Consider the following 19,163-nt stretch of genomic DNA (forward strand, 5'->3'; position numbering starts at 1 on the left):
GCCATCCCAAATGCTCATCCCTGCCCTGCCACCCCTCTGTGTGAGCTCAAAACCCAGCTAGGAATCGCGCCAGGTTAGCAAATCACTCTGCCGCAGCCGAGGCTTGGCAGATTGATGGCAGAGCTCGAGGTTTTCCAAAGGGTCCAAGGGCAGGATGCTGCAAAGCCCCCTGATCTGCTGGGAGCCCGAGCCAAACCACACGTCCCCAGGGACCTCGGCTTCGCAGGCGCCTCGGCACAGAGCTCCCCAGGACCCGGCGGGTGCACGGCTGTGCCCATCTCTTATCTGACTCATTTCAGCGTCTCAGGGGAAACCCTGGCATTGATAAACAGCGCTCTGCTCCCTGCCTCCGCATTTACTAACCGAAATCTGGAGGCTATTTTTAACCCTCCGACACCCACTGCAAGGAGGGAGCCTGCAGCTCCCCCGGGGCTCGGGAAGGTGTCGGCGCCAGCCGCGGCTCTGGGTCTGAGCTGGCTCGTGCTCTTGTTTACCGGGGTGATTTGACTGTGGCATTGGCAAGTTATCGAGCAAAGTGCGACCAAAACAAGAGCGCTGATGTGTCACGCCGGCACTTTCCATGCCCGTGCCCCCGGATGGGGTATGCAAAACCAAAAGGCTCCAATTTTTTTTTTTTTTTATTTTCCAGCACATCCCCAGATGAGTGTGCTGCTGAACCTGCTCGCCGCCGCCGCTTGCTGCGGGGCTGGGCAGCGTGCACAGGGCCAAACGAATGGGAAAAAAACCTCTTGGGGTGGAGATGGGTTTGCACTACAGCAGGAACACCACAATCAGGCCACATGAAGCAGGCAGGGAAGCTGGAGCTGGCAAAGCTGCTGGCAGCTTTGGGTCTCCAGAGGAGCATTGCACGCTCAGCGCCATGGGGGGAGCGCATCCGGGCTGTCCCTATGGCCAGGGCAGGACACGGTGTGCTTTCTCCAGCCTGGTTTTGGAGGATCCCAGGGTAAAGCTCGCAGCTTTCCCTCGGGGAAACACCTCCTCTCCTGCACGGTGTGGGAGAGAAGAGTCTGGTTGTAATTCCTGCCTGAACAAAGGCTGCCTTTACCAGCGGCATCCCATCCCCACCGCAGGACAACACCTGATGTTTCCTTTCCAAAGCCCCCACACCGTCTGCGAGGCCTTTGGTAATTGTTGATTCCAGGATGGTTTTTAATGGCTTTAGGAAAACTGCTGGCTGGCTTCTGGGGCCAGCATGCCTGAAGCTCTTTTGCTCTGCTCTCTGCACGTCCCAGCCCCTCCAAAGGCAACAGAAGCTCAGCTGGGAGGCAGCTGGTAGAGCAGAAAAGCCTAATAACCTCTTTTCTCCCTCAAAAACACTTATCTAGGTGCAAAGCATCAGCTCCAACCCCAGCCCCGACGCTCTGTGGGACTGAGCTGGGCACGCAGCTGTAGCCGAGGAGGGAACGAGCAACGTTGAGCAACGAGCTGCTGGTGCTCACAAAGCTGCTGAGGTGCACACATCACAGTGGAGACACCAAGAGCAGCTCTCTCCCACTGATTTAACTGGCACTTGGTAATAAAATTCACCTGCTTCGTCCTCTGAGCACTGCCCTGCGTAAAAATCCCTTTAGTCCAGCAAGCAAAGGAGCCTGCAAACCCCCCGGGGTTTGATCCAGCTCTCTGTTTTAACTCTTCACATGACAGCCAGTGGTTTTGGTACAAACACACTCTCCTCCATAGCAAATAGCATCCTGAAAAACCCACGCCACACGAGGCACACGGACAAAACAGCACTCGGAGGGGAGTCGGGTGCTCGGACACCGAGCGGGGCCAAAAGGCAGGGGGAGGCCGGCTCGTGCTGTCCATAGGAGCACAAAGCTGTCATCAAATACCATCAAAACCAAGCAGGGCGAGCAGCAGGAGGCTCGGCAGGGGCGTGAAGGCAGTGCTGTGACACCGTCTTTCCTGCATTTTGGACCTTGCAGCAGCCAAAATGGGAACACCTCGGGCAAACGGCACCACCCGGCGCGCTCAGCCCCGGGCGCGTTGGCTCAGGGCTGGCTCCGCACATCCTTCCTATGGAGACCCAACAGCACCGGCCCCGCTCGTGGACGGGGGCGAGGGGGAAGAGAAAACAAAACAACAACACGAGAGCCCTTCCAAAAACGCTGCACGAAAAGTGAACACTCAGCAGAGCGAGGTTTCCTGCGCAGTGAGAGTTGGCCGGCGAATTAACAGGAAATCACTGCTTCCTGCCTGCAGAGGAAGTGCCTATCTAATGCCTGTGATCAAAAACAAACAGCGCTTCAATTAAACAAACAAAGGGCCTAAAAAACTTCAGCAGCTCGCAGCCTGGGTCAGCTCCAGGGGTGGGGGGGGGGGAAAGCGTCCAAAAATAAGAAGCTTGTAACCTTGAAAAAGGCCCTCATCCTCTTCCCCGCGCGGTGACGCTCCCGGCGCTGCGTGTGCAGGAGGCAGCGGGGATTTGGTGACCTCCTGGCCATGGCCCCGGGTGGCTGCGGCCATCCCAGGAGCAGGGAAGGGACAGAGGTGACCTCCGGTGACGTCCCCGGTGCTGGGGTTTGGTGAAGCTGTGCCTGGTCCCAGCCCCGCACATCCGCAGCGTCCGGTGCTGCGGCTGAGGCAGGATCCCAACTTCTCTAAAAAATAATAATAATAATAAAAATAAACCTGCTTTGCCCTCATTTCTCTGAAGACAAGCCGGAGAGGTGCTTGCACAAGGACAGCAGCAGTAGCTCTGTGCCTTCTCTGGGCACTGGGGGCTGCTGGAACCACAAAGCCAGGAGAGGGGCGGAAATTTGGGCACCTTCACCCTGCCCAGGAGCCAGCTCCTGAGACTTTGGGTGGCTTTCAGCCAGCTCCCTGTGTTTGGTCTCTACATCTGGTGTCTGCTTGTCTCGATTTTGTTTTGAGATTTAGTTTCTTATACAGGAATATTTCCCTCCCCAATTGCTGCAGAGATTTTTTTTGTTCTAATGCAAAATTGCTTGTCTTAAATATAATTAATTCAGGATATGGGAATAGAGATCCTTTCTTATAACATCTGAACAGAGCAGGATTTGTAATCCCTGGTCTATAAATCATTCCTGGGAGTTGCAGAGCAATATGATCTTGAGCCTCTCATCATTTCAGGATTTCACCTCCAGCAAAGGGGCCGGAGGATGCCGAGTGCTGTGAAGTGCCCAGGGATCTTGCAGTGTTTTTCCAGCTTGATGAAAACCTTTTGTCTGGACAAATCACCGCCAGGAGACTGATCTGAGAAGTCAGCAGGATTCAGCAGCCAGGTCCTGCCTGTCCCTGCGCGCATCGCCAGCGCTCAGGCAGCGGCTGGGCCGGGGGAGCAGAGTCTGCCGTGGTATTTAGCAACTGAGTTATGGGTTTGGGGTCTCGCCGAATGAATGACCAAGGCTGAACACGTGCCGTTTCCCAGATTTCAAGCACGGGCACGGAGAGGTGGAGGAAATAGTTTCGCTTCAAACCCAAAGCCTCAGGATGTTTCCGAGTCAAAATCCATCTCTGGAAAGCCTCTGCTCCCTTCTGAGCGGTGCTCTGGCTTGTGCTCCTTCCCCCAGATGAGCCCTTTCCTCCCCTGTGAGGCCAAATACTTGCTCACACAGCCTCCAGCCCTGCATCCGTCTGTCCAGCCTGGTGTCCGTCCGTCCAGCCCCGGCTGAGCCCTGAGGCTCCAGCATTTCTCATTCTGCACATGTCCGATGCTCCAAAGCCGGCCTGGCTGGAAAAAGAAAACCGCTTGCCCAGCATGAAACCGAGCGCACAAGAAAAGAAACAAAGAGGCCGGGGCTGCCGCAGGACGTCGTGTCTAAAAGGCAGAGCTTTTCCACGGCGCTTCGGTGACGTGGGGAGAAATATGGTTCGGGAACAAAGGAGGGCGAGCAGTGACCGGGGGGAGCCACGGCGTCATCTGAGCGTGCTGGGGACCAGAGGGGGACACGGGGACAGGGGTCCAGGCTCACAGCAACACCACGAGGACCTGCTGGATTTCCAGTCTCCATCTCCTTCACGCTGCTGCCCTCCACCACCTCCTCCCGACGCACTCGCTCCGCTGCAAAGCTCGGGATGGGTTTTGCAGCCCCTCGTCTCTGCCAGACACGGCGCGGAGCAGGACACAGAGGGTTTTTCCTCGGTGCATTTTGCACTCCGAAGATGCCAAGGCAGCAGCAAACTGGATCCGACTACAGGCTGATGGAATAACAATTCCAGAGCCACCGCCGGCCCCGCAAAGGGCAGCAAATTTCAAGGAGGGGGGGGGGGAGAAATGCGTGCAGCCACAGGGGTCTTCCTGTGTGGCCACCACACAAACCTATTGTTTAGCAGTTTGGTGATATTAAAACCACCAGGTGCAGCCATCACAAATCTGCTAGACGCTTGCATCTCAGGCAAGACTTTTTGCTTCATCCACCTGGTTTGTTAGAAAAAAAAAATATATATATATAAAATTTACCTGTTTCCTGCTCGCTAATTCTATTTGTGCTGGGGAGAAGACTTCCTAACAAAGCAGCCGCGCCCAGTTAATTTGTATTTAATGTGCATCCTCCTGAGGACACCAACACAATGCAAGGCTGGGTCTGTCCAGGAGAGACACAAAGGGTGAGGGGCTGCTGGAGACGAGGCTGCGGCTGGGTGCTGGTCGAGGAGAGCAGCGATGGGCACAAAGTTACACCAAAGGAAATTTTGATAAGAGTGAACCATGGAGGTGGCCAAAAACCACATGGCCATACAACAGTGCCATAAATGCAGGAAGGGGGGGAACTTGCCACAATTCCCCATAGCACACCAAGATGCTTTATCAAGCAGGACTCCTGGGTGCAGCCCCAGCACCCCACCGGTTCCCCCATCCCGTGCCCAGTTGCCTGCTGGTGTAACACTGGTGGCAGTCCCAGTGCCAAGGTGTAAGAGCCAAGAGGCAGGACGTGGTCTGAATACAGAGCCCCTGTGCTGCAGGAACGGCCTCGCTGGGTGCTTGCACCAAAAGCTCTCGTCGGAGCCTTTTAAACAATGTCTGGTCCTTCCTAATGCAGAACTGCAGCCCCGGCCTGGCGGACAAAAGGGTTGCTGATGCTGTTCCATCCCTGGCTGGAAAATACATGCAACATCCCTGGAAAGTTGATTGCTAATATGGAAATGCTGGCCAATTTCCTCATTGTGCAAGTGCCAAGAACACAGAGGAGCTCCTGGAGGCTGCTATGGAGGGGACTGTGGGCACAGAGCTGGGGAAGACTTTCGGTGGCAGAAGTGGCAGTAAAGTTCTTATCTCCTCCTGAAAATCAAGGGAACGTAATCGTGCCTCTGACAAGCTCCATTAAATCTGAAGGTTTTGTCTACATCTGTGTTAACACATGTCAGCTCCTGCTGGAAAAATGCCTGTCCCAGGCAGTTGAACGACAGCTCTGGAGGTTTCCTCCAGCTGCAGACCTGAAATCTGCTCACGTTCAAGTCTGGGGATGCTCCTTTCATCTCCTTTTTTTCTGCTTTAAAGCCCAATTTTTCCCGACTCTTTATCAATGGGATTTAAGGTGAGCGTGACAGTTCCCCTTTTATTGATGGGCCCTGATCCTCCCTGGAATGAAGCAATCCTGCCTGTGACCATCTGACCTAGCATCTCTTCCTGAGCCATTTCTACCTACAGCTCCTAGCCCATTTTCAGAGACACCAGAGAGCTGCCCAAAGTTGCTGGATTTAGCAAAAAGCTAAGAGCAAACACCACAAACACAGCTGCTCTGGGATGCAGGGAAAACATCTGGTGTTGCACTGGACCAGAAATGTGAATTTTAAGGAGAGCAAAGCTCAAGAGGTACCTAGCCTACTCTGACTTGCTGCACAACACACTAGACAGGCTCCCTAGATAATTTTTGCACAAGCCACAATTTCTGCAGGTCTCCTAGAATACTTCCAGACAGGTTTTGAACAGTTTATATGCATACGGGACAACCTCCAGCTTGCTTGCAGCATCAGAACACGCCATACTTCAACAGCTACCTGAACTGGATACTGAGTCCCCAAATGTACTGTTTTAATGAGAAATAAAGGTGTTCTTTCATACCTTGTTCGATGATCATTAGACCCAAAATCATGCCTGGTTTTCTCAACTACCACGAATGGTACCAGGAGGTTTCTGTTGCCTGTTCCAGGCACTGCTTCCTAAAACACAACCCCCCATTGCAAATATGCCCCGCATCAACACCAAGTGGCAATAGCATTCCTGTTTTCCAAATAACTCAACTCCCATGAGCCTAAAACCCACCGAGAGGTCAGAGCTGTTATCTGCCTAGGAACCAGGTTGGGTCCCATGGGAGGAGTGGGGCACGTCCTCCTGCCTGCCCAGGACGGTGGCCAAATCCTGGCCAGAGCTGGTTTCCTAGAATAGATACAGCAGTCAGCATCTGACCTACTTTCCCTGGTCTCAGCTGCAGCCTTCCAGTGTTTTCTAACTTAAAATCACGCTGTTTGCACATGCCCAGGTTTACCCTGTTAATCTCCCTTTCCCTCCATCAGCTGTCTCTCCCCTGCTCTCCCTCTCTTCCATGTGTAAGTCATCAGCAGCTTCTAAAGCCCCTACCAGGAGGATTCAACTTCTCCAGATTAGGAGCACGCATCAAATATCCCCTTCCAGCCGGGCTGAGCGGTCGCCAGAGGAGCCTCCTCCTCTCCTGCTCCTGCGGAGGCGGCCAAGGCTGAGCCGCCCAGCTGGGCTGCTCCACCTTCGCTTGGATGGATTCCTCCTGACGAGCCCGTACAGGGGATGAAGGAGGCCAAGAAAGCCACTGGAAACCGTCCTAATCGCAGTTATCCCAGACATTCATTCCTTGTTCCAGGGCAGCAGGCAGCAATTTGGAAAACTCACCTGCAAGAGGCTCCTCGGAGCTTTAGTATCTGAGGCTCAGGCCTTTTGGCATGGGGCTCGCCGTGGATTTTCAGGGACTGATCTTTTCCATGCCCGGTCCCAAGCACCTCGGGTGCCCAGTGGCATTTCCCAGATTAAGATCCTATTTCCTATGAATCATATTTCAGCGCAGACAGCAGATACTGGAGACAGATGGAGACGAAGGGGAAAAAAACTCCTTGCGGGGGTGCTCAGACACAGATAACAGCATCTGGGCTGGATTTAGTTGCAAGCTCTGTTCTCCTCAAGCTGGTGGTCGTTCCCCTTTTTATGAGGTCTTTGATAGCAAGGCCCTAAGGACTCCCCACCAAGGCCACTGGTGCTGCAGCTCCCGGCCCCTCTCAGCAGCAGCGCCGCTCTCACTGCAGCATCGCTTTGTTACCCAGATCACGGAGCTGCCACCGGGTGACTAAAGTTAGAAACAAGCCCTTAGGGCCCCATTTAACCCCGCTGCGATCACACAGATTCCACAACAGGAGTGGAGGGCTTCAGGGAAAAGCAGCAGAACTGCTGGCAGCACCTTCCCTCCCCAAAACAGCTGCTGCTGCATCGCTCCCATTTTCCCTCTCTGCATTTTCGAGCTCCAAGGGTTACCTCTGTAAGAAATTTGCCATAACACAGCAACACTTCTCTGAAGCGTGCACAATTTCCCATGTGCTGCAGCACACACAGCACTGCTGTCCTTAGCCCATATTGCACTGCGAGATCCCACGCTGATCTGCAGCCCACGTGCATCACCTGTGTTTATTCTGCACATTGCATTTCCCCCCAGTTCCCTGAGTGCATAAAGGTAAGGAATGCATGGCGAGTTATTCAGCAAACAGAGGAGCCGATACAAATGAGACAGGGGCCGCTTTGACCTCAGACATCCTTTGGAGTTACAGACCCTGCTCCTTTGTTCCCATTGTCACCTAGGCACTGAAAGCAAAACAGCAGATGAAAAGTTTGCATAATGGCAGAAGCAAGAAGGGGGCTGCACAACCAGCAAGCACAGAGCACATCGGTGCACATTAGAGCCCAGAGAGCAAGCACCTTGAAGGGCAAGCCTCATGAGATGAACATATTTTAGCTATTTGCCAGAGGGAGGAGGAGGAGATGGCAGGATTTCCATGTGTTTTGTTTTGTGTTTTTTTTTTTTTGGTTTTTTTTTTTTTTTTTTTTTTGCACTGTGCTATCCCTTGGATGCTCTTAAAGATTTATCTGGAATAGGCCTCGGTGTCTGTCATCATCTCCCCCGTGCATCAGCTACAGTTTCCTGAGAGGGTGAGACCGGGACCCGTATTACAAACTAGACAGCAGCCCCATCCCTTGCCCTGAATTCCCTTAACAAACGTAAACCACGTCGCTTCTGAGACGTCCTCTGCTTTTTGTGCAGGGAACAACCTAAAGAGATCGCTCGGGCAAAACCAGGCTGCAGCCAGCCCTGCTGCAGCTCCAACCCGCGGCCGCGCATCACCAGTCCCCTGCACGGAGCAGCTCCCCAGTGCTCCAGCCCATCTCCTGCTTCACCATTTAAAAGAGGAAAAATCCCAGCAGCTTGCAAACAGCAGAGAGCAGAAGCGACGCAGGCAGCTGCAGGAAGGTCCGCAGCATCCACGCTGCGCAGCCCGAGCGTCCAAAACCGAGCGTCCCAGCCCGGGGATGTGACTCCCCCTGGCACCTTCCCATCGGCTGGTTTTCAGCCCCGACACCAGACCCGCTCCCGGCCACTCTTGGTGGCATCAGATTTGTTTTTTCTTTGCCTTCAAGGTCAGGAGAGACCCCGGCACAGCGGGGACGGACGCGAGCGCCCACCGGAGCCCCGCGGGACCGGCAGAGCCACCGGCAGGCTACTCACCCTGGCTTTGTCCTTGCATCCAGAGGAGTTAAAGCCCTTGGAGATGAGGTCTCATTGTTCAAGATGTGCTTAGGGGAGGCAGCTGCTTTCTTTATATCTCAAGATTCACTAAAGTTCAGGAAGAGAGAGAGAGAAAGAGAGGGGAAGGCGAAAGGGGAGGGACTGAGCGAAGGGCCCAGAGGCCGTATAGAATGACAATGGAAGGAAATGCTTTATCAAACCTAGAAAGCCAACCCTGTCCTGGGAACACAGAGGGAGAAAAAAAAACTTGCAGAAGAAAAGAGTTCAGCTGCCCCGGGTTCCTCCCTTGGCAGCGTGAGCCCTCCTCCCCCAGCCCCTCGCCGAAAACACAATGCGAGCCGGCGAAAGCCGTCAGGCTCAAACACTTTTTTTTTTTTTTTTTTTCCATTAAACAGAGAGAAGTTTCAGTTCTTTAAAAAAAAAAAAAAAAAAATCCAACCACCAAACCCTGCCCGGGAATGGGAATGTGACGCTCTTCCCCCTCCCCCGGCTCCAGCCTTCCAAGTTTCTATGAGTCAAACGTTTGCAATGTGTTACCGAAATGTTACCAAGCTGGAATGCAGCATCTGAGAGGGTTTAGCTAATAAAACTTTTGTTTGTTGGCTGGGAGAAAGTGTCACCGGCAGAGATTTCGGCTCTTCTTCCTTTTGTTTCCTCCCCTCCAGGTGCTGTCCGGCCAGGCTCCGCTCGCTGCGCCGGGCTGCTCCCTGTGTGCGTGGCATCGCCCCAGGGCTCCCCATCCCAAATGGAAAGGAAAACGGCTCTGTTGAGTGAGAAACCAAGGGAAACGGTGAATCTGATACAGCAGGTGGGAAACGGAGGGCCAGAGAGAAATTAAGCTGTGCAGACATCCTGCAGCACGGCTCAGGATGGGCCCAGACCTAAGCTCGCTTCTTAGACCTATGCTGCCAGCTTTTGGAGTCAAAAAGCACCATTTCCTCACCTAACAACCCTCAGGTTTGTCCCAAGAGCTGAACTTCCAGCCCCAAACTGTGCCAGTTTTTTCCTCGGTAGCTCAGCAGCCAACAAGGAACGCTATTTTACAATGTTAAAGTAACTTCCAAAAGCAACACCGCTTTTCTTGTTTGCTCGTGCTTGGCTTTCACTCCTAGAAATCAATTATTGCAATGCATTTTATCCCTTTCAAACCCAGAATTTTCCAGGGCCACTAACCATAGAGCAGATCATCGGCTTGGGAGGCCGCTGGGTTTTGCTGTGAGCAGACTCAGCTCCTTCAACACCTGCTGCAAGCCAGCGAATGGATCCCAGCCCTGTCCGAAGCCATCCCTATTTTCAGGGACCTGCCTACCAAAAGCCACACGAGTTTCAAACCTGAAGACAGCTGCTGTTAGGGAAAAAAATGTGCAACCTGTGGATTAAATAGAGAATTGGTTGGGGAAAGTCGAGTCTGACACACTCTAAGGTGCTAAGTGTCCGTATGATGCTGGGGAAAAGCCAAGGGACGGTCCCTCCTGGGTGCTTGCAAGCCTGGGTCCTTCCAGGAGGTGGCTCCTTCCACCTGGGATTCCCAGCTGCATCCCAAGGGCTTGCAGCCTTCACCCCTCTTGAAGGACCCCGTGGCACAAGGAGGAAGAGGGCAGCGCTCTTCCTGCCACCCCATGTCCCCTGCAGTGACATTCGGCCCAAAGGAGGACACCCGGCTTTGAGCTTTGCCTCCGAGGGAAGGAAAATCCCAGCAGCCAGGAGAACCACGTTTCATTCTTTGATGCCAACTGGAACGACATCAGTGGCAAAGAGGGAGCAGGGTGGACCTCTGCCCACCCCTACAGCCACGTCCTGGTCTAGGAGGTAGGTGTGAGACTGGAAACAGGCAACGTCGCAACAGCAGAGGCTCAGTTTGGCTGTCCCAAGGATTTTTGGATTGACCCCAAGGATTTGCCCAAGGAAAATTGTTTATTTATCCTCAAAGTGGCAACAGTGGAATTCATATTGGACAGTTTTTATATTCATATTCCATCGGCTTTCATATTCAACATTTTTTTCAATGTATTCAATGGTTAAAAGAACCTGATATCCTGAAGGAAAAATAAAATAATGGGGAAAGACACAAGGGAAAAGGAGGCGGCCAGGGTAACAACATGTTGTGGAGAGAGTTTGGCCATCAGCCACGCAGGATCGAGTGTCCCCAGACAGGGTCACTCCTGCCCAGCTCAGAGCCACGTTTCGGTAACGAGCTACAAACTTTTACCTACTTGGATATTTGCACCACGCGGAGTTAGGTGTGCAGACTCCTTTCACCCAGCAAATTGCCAGCAGCAGAGCTGCGCAAAGGCCGGGCAGAGATAAGGGATCCTGCCTTATTTAACAAAGAGACGTTTCCATATCTAAGGAAGTGAGGCAATTCTGTCTAATTAGGAAGGCTGATGGAAGTCTCCTAGGAGGAAGGCAGACAGTGAAAGATTAAAATCCTCATGTTTCAGAGGAGACCAGCCCAGAGAGCTCCTGTTCTACCAACTGGAGAACCCCAAAGATGTGCTGTGGCATCCTGAGTGCTGGAAGTGGTCACGGTGGGGGATCCACGGAGGTTCCTGAAGGTGCCTGAAAGGCTCAGGATGGCCACACAAAATAAGATATGTCCCTAAGAAGTTCTGCGTCCACCTTAAAGGACAGGCAGAGAATCTGCTGGATAAGAGAGAAGGATTTTTGTGCACATTCACACCCCAGCAGGAGGAGGATCTCCCACTGCTGCTGGTGTCCCCCTTGGCTTGGGACCTGATGGCTTCTTCAGCACAGAGCAGCTGGAATCTCCTGGCAGGGGCAGAATTGCCCTGAAATTGCCTTTGGGTAGCCAAGGGGAGCAGGAAGGTGGCCAGGCAGAGCTTTTGTTGTAGGCTAGGTGTGATATGTGCATACTCACGGGGCTCTGAGCACACACAGACCCCACACTGGGAGCATGGTGATGGGTTCGTGCTGTGCCAGGAGCTGGGAAGTGGCATCCAGCAGACCTGGGAGGACCCAGGGATGGAGCAAGCAACAAGCAGGGCTTTCAGAAACCGTGCTGTGACCCATCTTTTGAGGGAAAGCATACGCCTTGCTGCTTTGAAATCCTCTGCAGTTGTGCAAACGCTAAGCCCCAGCGCTCTAATCTGTGCTGGCATTTTCCAAGAGCACTTCTTCAAGGCTTTATCATGAAAAGAGCGAGCCTCTACGCATTCCAGAGGGGTCGTGAAATCCCTAGCTATGTACACAATGCTCTCAAAGGGAAATCTTCACATGGTCTGCAAATGCTTACCCCTCACACAGCTGCCCCATGGGTGCCCCGCTGTATTTAAGGATGCACATGGAGAAGAATTCCAAAGTTTCTGGAAATTTCCTGGCAAACTGTAGGACAGCAAAGAGGAATGTAAAGCCATACACGGGGAACACTGGCTCCGTGTGGGACTGATGCACCAGGACACTCCCAGAAGATGCTGTGCATACACACATGCAGCCTACAAGCTTTCTGCAAGCTTGCAACCTGCACAGCAGATTGTTTTAGGTCCAGGAATGAAACAGCTCTGGGTGGGCTGCTTTGGCCTTGTTCTGTGCTATCCCTCTTTTATTTTGAGGGTGATGGGTGTGTATTGGTCCCAGCAAAGCCCAGGATGTCTCCGCTGGGGGCACTGCTTGGATATTTCTTCCCTTAGACACTAAGCAGGAGATCGGTGGCCTCAAAGCTGGAGGAGCAGCAGCGCAGGCACAGGGGCAGGAGAGCTGCCTGCAGCCACATCTTGCCATAGAAGGCAGCAGAGGAACAGGTTTGTTTCTTCAGGGGAAGAAGAATTGGTTCTGCAAGTCACAGCAGCTGAAAAAATACTCCTGGAGGACTGGGACCTACAAGATGCTCAGCACACACAATGGGCAGAATTGGGGTGCCCAAGACCCCAAAACCTAGTTGTTTCCTCACACTTAGGCTCTCATTCTAGGCTCCAGAGCAAACACAGCACCCTGGCACATCCTGTTTGTGAATAATTAGCACACAAAGCAGACCCAGATACACTCTGCAGGTTTATCACAGCAGCTGTGTGACCACAGGGAACGGAGATCTGAACCCAGCAGGCAGGTCACGGCAGGACCAGCACCTCTGCACAGCAAAATTTCCAACTGAGTGCCTCCTGGGCTGCTACCACCAGTGACTTCTCAGGCACTGAAAGGCCTGGTGAAGAACAAGAGATGGGATGAACTCACTCATTCTCCTGGCTCTAAGCTCCTCAGGGCGGAGAAGGTGTGGGCCAGCACACACGGTGCCCCTCCGCATCACACCAGCACCTCCCCGGAGACCTCATCCAGCAGCAGACCTGCCTGAATCATTTCACATCTTCTCAAGTTTCAGCTAGAAAAAAAAGAAGACAAAAAAAAAAAAAAAAAAAAAGGCATTTCAAATAATTTTTCCCATTTTGAAAAGGCTGGTCCCTTGTGGACAACTCCACAGCCAGGGCGTGAGGAGGAACTTGCCTGGCCTTGGTCCCAGTAAATCACAGTTCAGAGACAGCTGAACTCCATTTTGTGATTATTAACCCCAGCCCTGCTCCATTTGTTTGGCCTGTCTGAGGCTATATATAGTGATGGGAGCAGGCATGGCCAGGGGAGAATTGTGTGCAGCTGTTTAGTGCAGCCCCCTCCTCCCCACCTTTCCAAAAAAATAAAATAATAATAAAAAAGTTCCAGCAAAACAGGAAGACTATGGCTGGGAAATGAGAAGCAGCTGTGAAGAGGAGGGATGGGATGTCGTACAGGGGGGCCTGACTTCAAAACTTGCAGGAAATGTATGAGAAATTTCCCAGCCTCTTTCCTAATCCATCATCCCACCCCGTGTCCCACGGTGGCCCCAACCTCGGTGTGCCAGAGGTAGGAGCATCTCCGGGGTGGACTCAGCAAGAAGACCCACACAAATGACTGCTTGCTCTGCTATCACCATCACCGATCCCTTGGAGAGCCTTTGTGACAGATCCCAATCACTTCAGATAGATGAAACACCAGGACCGAGCAGGTGCTGAGCAAAGAGATCCCTTTGCATGGTCTCTGTGCATACCTGCTCATGAAAAGCTTGGACCATAGTGGTGGAAAATGGATGAATGAACACCAAAACGTGCAATCTGGGTGCAAAGGGAGGGAAGGAGAGGACTGGTGTGAAAACATAGAGCTGGGGAAAGGTGGAGGTGTCCTGCTGAGAGCACTGTCCAGCGGTGGCATCTCCTGGTCCTCAGCATGGCTTGCTTTGGAGCTAACAGGCAAGATGATGCCACATTAGCAGTCTGCTCATGAAAGCTTCCTTTTTGCCCATGCATCAGCCTGAAAGCCACGTCATGATTAAAGAGAAATGGTTTTGGTAGCATCCAGGGCTGTGACCTCTTGGTACCAGGCAGAGGAAAGTTGCTCCTGAGTGTGCACAAGCAGCAGGAGCTGTAGCTGCAGTTAATCTGGGTGGCTCCTGCCCTTAAATCAGTGCTGGCATTTTTACACGGGTATAACCTACCTGGCCTTTGCTGGGCACATGTTTCCCAAGGCATGTGGGCTATTTAATATCAATTTATTTAAACTGATTGTTTTCCCCTCTAGCCCTTCCCTGAGCAGATAGCTCCACAGCTGAGCTCTCTCACTGCAAAACTGCTTTTGTCTTGGATCTCCCTGGGCACGTGCTTGCTCCTGTCCCCTTCCCATGGGTGTAGAGTTAGCAGTCTGCTGTGACAGCAAATAGTGCCGAGGGCGTTAGGATGGAGAGCCACCTGGGCTTAATCCACGTTCCTGGAGGAGATCTGAGGTGGAAGGAGCAGCACAGGGGAGGACAGACCCTCAGTCCCCAAAGGGGAATACACTCCACGGAGACCTGGTACCAGCCACAGCAGTATTGGCACAGGGGAAACTCTGTGCTGACCACTAACCTCGTGGCTCTGCATCATTTTTTTCCCCCTGGCTGCAACGACAGCAACAGCCACCCGCACCTGAGCTGCTGCTCGGGCAGATGGTGCATCAGTTTAACGTTTCTGCTGCACACAAAGCTCAGAGAGGGGCATGCACGAGCTCAGCTCGTCCCCCTTTTTGGATACAGATGTCAATGTATCAGCTGGCCAGGTAAAAGCCAGATGCGTGTTTACCTGGAAAGCATTCCTTTCGCTTCCCTGCAGGTGGTGGCTGGGGTACGTCCCCGGTGTCACCCAGGAGCCCTAAACGTGCTCTTCCACCCCTGCTCGTAGCTTCCTGTTTGCCAGGAGAGCTTCGAGTGAGAACAGCCTGGCTGGGGCTTGTTTTCATGCAGCACAGCCTCCTCTCGAGCGAGGGAGAGGCAAGGCTGGCGGCGCTCGGGCTGTGGTTTCGGCAGCTGGTGGCACCAGGCACCCCGCAGCCAGGTGTGCTGCTCTCGAGAGACCGCACGGGGCTGAAGCGGTGAGAAGGAGAAGAAAGGGGGAGCCGAGATCAAGGTGCTCGCCTGCGAAGGAAGGAGCTCCCAACCGAAGGGCTGCCTGCGCGGGAGGCTTGTGGCTAGCGAGCTCACCCCTCCCTGCCGAGCCTCGGAGAGCTTCAAACTCGACCTCAGGCTCTTGTTCTGCACCTGCTGCCGCTGAGCTGCTCACCCGGTGGAGGGGGTCCCTTTTCTCTTTTATTTATTTTGTTTGTTTTCAGTGAAACCCAGGCAAAGGTCTGGGATGCGAAGGGGAGGAGGCCGGGGTTTCTCTTTGGATGGGTCTCAGGTTTGGCACGGTTTTCACCTGCACCTCCTCCCACACCAAGCCCAGGGTCCTGCCCTGAGTCCCCAAGTCCAGATCATCATCCCAAAGGGGACGGGGTGAGCAGAGCATTCAGAAAAGTCACCCAGCACAGGCAAGGATGTTTCACTCTTCGTCCTGTTCACTCCACCCCCACTTAACATGCTGCTCCAGCAAGGCACGGAGAGGTTCATTTGAAAACAACCCGCAGAGCAGTTATTTCAGGCATGAAAGCTGCCAGGAATTCCTAAAAATTACCCCTTCCCTACTCACTTTTGCCCCTGGCTTTATTGTGCCAGTTTTAGGACAAGCACAGCATCCCATCAGAGCTGCTCAGTCCAACAAACCTGCGAACGAAGCTCCCCCGGCTTTCTTTCACCAGCAACCCTGCTCTCTCCGAACCATCGTGCCAATCCCACCTTAAAATCCTGCCCCAAAAATGACTAATTCCTCTTGTGAAACCAGAACGGGGGCTCCTCTGAGCACCTTCATCACCCACAGGTGAAGCCTGATGCCTGCAGGGTCTCCAGATACCTTGGTAATGGGACGATTATTTTGGAAACATCAAGTCCTGCACCATGCACCCCTCTGCCTTAATGCACCGGGCATTAAAATGTCTCTACACCTTCTGCCTGCTCCAATAATGGACTTTTTCCAGCTTTCTCTGAGTCCCGAGAGCTGCCACATGGGCACAGGCATCTAGTGGGATGCAGCAAATGCAGGACAAAGCCTGAGTGGTAGCAGAAATGGGGACACAAGAGAAGAAGGGAGAGGGCAGCCTCTCAGCAGAGGTCTCCACGAGGTCCTGGTGGCCCCAATGGTCCCAGAAAGGCCCTGATTTTGATCATTCACGGATTAAAATCTGACCATCGATAGCTCGTATGTTCCCCATCGCTGTTTTGTCGCTTCCATCTCAATCCTGTGGGCAAGCAGGAGAGGGGGAACACGGCGCGAGCTTCTGATTCATTGTGCAAAGCCCTAGCCAGGAGAAGTTTGATTTACTGGGGCCAGGGGTATGAAAGAGCTTGGCCAGGAATTTGCACTAAACCTTTGACACACAAGACATTTCCCTTTCTCGCCAAGACAAACAAAGGAAGGAAGTGTCTGGGACATTTAAAGCGACCTAGTGGAGACAGGTAAGGGCAGATAAGGGCTGGAGGAAGAGTGGGCTGGGCAAGGGAAGTATCTAGTTTTAAGGATTTGTTTGATTCCTTACTATGCTGCAGAGCAGGCTTGGAGGAGGCGAAGCTGCCTGGGAACTGCTTGCAATGGGATGAAACAGGCTAAACATCGCTGAAATGCTGAGCATCTGGGGTCTTGTTGCCTGACACTTTTTCTCTGTTTCCACACACTTTACAGAATTCTCCGTATCTGATGCTTGTCCTGAAGCTCGTAGGATTTTGGTGCTCATTAGCCATCCACTTTCAGGCTCTGGAAATCTCCTGTCAAGTGATGCTGGGCTCAGGTGCTTGGCTCTTGGTTGCCTTTACCAACCAGTGGGGCCCTAGGAGTTCCCAGCTCCCTGGGCTGGTGTCAAAGGGCACTTGCCCCTTTCCAGCACCTGCTCTGATCCTTTGATAAAGCAGAGGAAATGCTCCTGGGGTCTATTAACGACCCACCAATTTTCTGCTGCACCTTGCAATAGTATTTGCCTTCTGGTAGAAAGGAGCTTTGTGGCTTTCTGGGACAAAAAGGCTGTTTTAGGGTGCGTTACAGGCTGCTGGCTCCTGCTGGAGGTGACCACGCCAGCCGTTCCCTGCAGGGCTGCTCCCCATCCGATCTCTCAGGATTTTGCATTTGGCCTTGCTGGCCATTTCTCCTTTGCTGCCCTTATTATTCCTCGAGGCTACGCAGCAAGTCGTCCTGCCTGCCCGCGTTGCACCGAGCGCTGGATGTTTCCCCATCCTCCCTCCCACGAGCAGGTGCGGTTCCAGCAGGACGGGGCTGCCAAAAACCACGAGGTGGATGCCGAGCCCTCCTGCCACGAGGCGAGGGTTAACCTCGTTTGCACAGGGTTAATTTTCGGGCTTCCAGCTTCTCCTTGAAGCTACCTGTGTGGTGAGAGCTGAGCCCCCGCTCCTCACATGCATCCCTCCATTAACACCTCGCTCTTTGACCTGAACTCTTCCTGTTCCCAATAAAAATGCTCCAGCTCCTTTTTAACCCTTTTTCTCCCCCAGGAGGAGACCGGGCAATGCCGCAGAGCTCGCGGGGAGGCTGCTGGCGTTCCTCTCCGTCATGCTGCAGAGCAAAGCACAGATGGAGGATGCATTAAAGCAAGACCCGGGGGCCAGCCTCCGGCCGGGATTGCCAGCGTATGGACAGGCTCTGTGCTGAGGCTCCTCCGCACGTCCAGTCGGAGATTATGAAAACAAGGCTGCTGCGTTCTGGGTTATTTATAAAGCAAGCTGGACAAATAAACTTTTCCTACCCAGAATGGTCAAGGTTAAGAACCCATAGTTCTCCTTTCCTATGGGGACCTTGTTTGTGACTCATTCCCGGCAGGCGCTCGGGGGCTTCCAGCGCAGGAGCTGGAAGCGCTGGGCCTTGCAAAGGGGCTTGGCAGAGGCAGCTGAAGGCTCCCTGCAAGCAGTGAGCCCCTTCCACCCTCGTTTGTTACTAATAAGTAAAGACACACACAGAAAAGCCATCTGTAACACATGCAAATTCTTTAAAAATAAATAAATACAGCAAATTGGCTGGAGCACCATCTTGAGGCAGTCTCTGGAAGCAGTGGGCAGAGCATCTTGTAGCATCCTGCCGTGGACTCAGGGGGATGGAGATGGGGGTGTCCCCCTGCGAGCATCGCTTGGGTGACGTGTACATCATCGGGGAGCAGCCGGACCCAGGCTGAAGGGCTCCCATTGCCCCAGCCACTGTGAATTGCCTTTTGCTCCCTTACTGTCTCTTATCTGTAGATTCATACCATCTGCAACCATGGGGTAACTTCTTGTATATTTTTCCTTGCTCTTCATTATTCATTATTCCAATTGTCATTGGAGCACAGGTGGGGCTACCCAAAATTAGCAAATGCTGCTCCCTTTCTTCTCCAGAAATATTTAGCTTCATATTACTGGGCTTAATTTTTATTTTTTTTTTAAGACTTCCATTCAAGAACTACTCTGCCTAAGATTCTGCCTAACCCTTCATCTGCTTTTGACCACATCTTTATTATCCCACTCTGTCTTTTTGATAGCAGTTGGGCTGTGCAGTGTGCTGCTTCTGCTTGCTCTCAGCAAGCAGCGACCATTATATTTACAATTTCTGCTGACAGTGAAAAGAACTGAAGCAATGCCTCCCATGCTCTGCAGGGCTCAGTGATGAGCCTGGCATCATTTTGTTGCTTGGTGGATATTGTGCTTGGGTTTTTGATTTTGTTCTTGTTGATGTAGGGTTGACATTCTATTTTTTATTTTTTTTTTACTTTCTTCTTTAATCTGACCATTCAGGTAGCATATCACAATGTGGTTTTTCAGCACACCCACGTCCACAATCAGCTTTCTCCACAGCTGGTCCCGCTTTCCCCCACGATGTGCCACCTCCTTGTTGCCCATTCCCAAGGAATCCTTACCAAACACTGCCCAGGCTCTGAACCCTTCAGCCTCACCCCATGCTCTGAGGCCACCTCGGGCACTCTCACCCCGACAGCAGCGGGTTAACAGCCCAGGGCGTGCGGCGTTCAGGGTGATGCGTCTCGAAGCATTGTTTTTTGCTATAT

General features: G+C 52.8%; 1 protein-coding gene and 1 long non-coding RNA gene across 2 annotated transcripts in view; one reads left to right on the forward strand and one right to left on the reverse strand.

Annotated features, from left to right (window-relative positions):
* The window catches only part of HDAC7 (histone deacetylase 7), a 71,198-nt gene extending 62,183 nt beyond the window's left edge, over positions 1-9,015 (reverse strand). Inside the window, exon 1 of the mRNA XM_084499815.1 lies at positions 8,721-9,015. Coding sequence (XP_084355941.1) covers positions 8,721-8,739 — 19 coding nt within the window. The 5' untranslated portion in view covers positions 8,740-9,015. The remainder of the gene's footprint in view (positions 1-8,720) is intronic.
* LOC311424531 lies at positions 7,975-8,787 on the forward strand. Its single transcript, XR_014686124.1, has 2 exons — positions 7,975-8,465; positions 8,633-8,787. It is a non-coding gene; the product is annotated as an uncharacterized lncRNA (long non-coding RNA).
* Positions 9,016-19,163: the final 10,148 nt, after the last annotated feature.

Source organism: Aythya ferina, assembly GCF_964211825.1.
Source record: "Aythya ferina genome assembly, chromosome: 28".
Taxonomy (NCBI): Eukaryota; Metazoa; Chordata; class Aves; order Anseriformes; family Anatidae; genus Aythya; species Aythya ferina.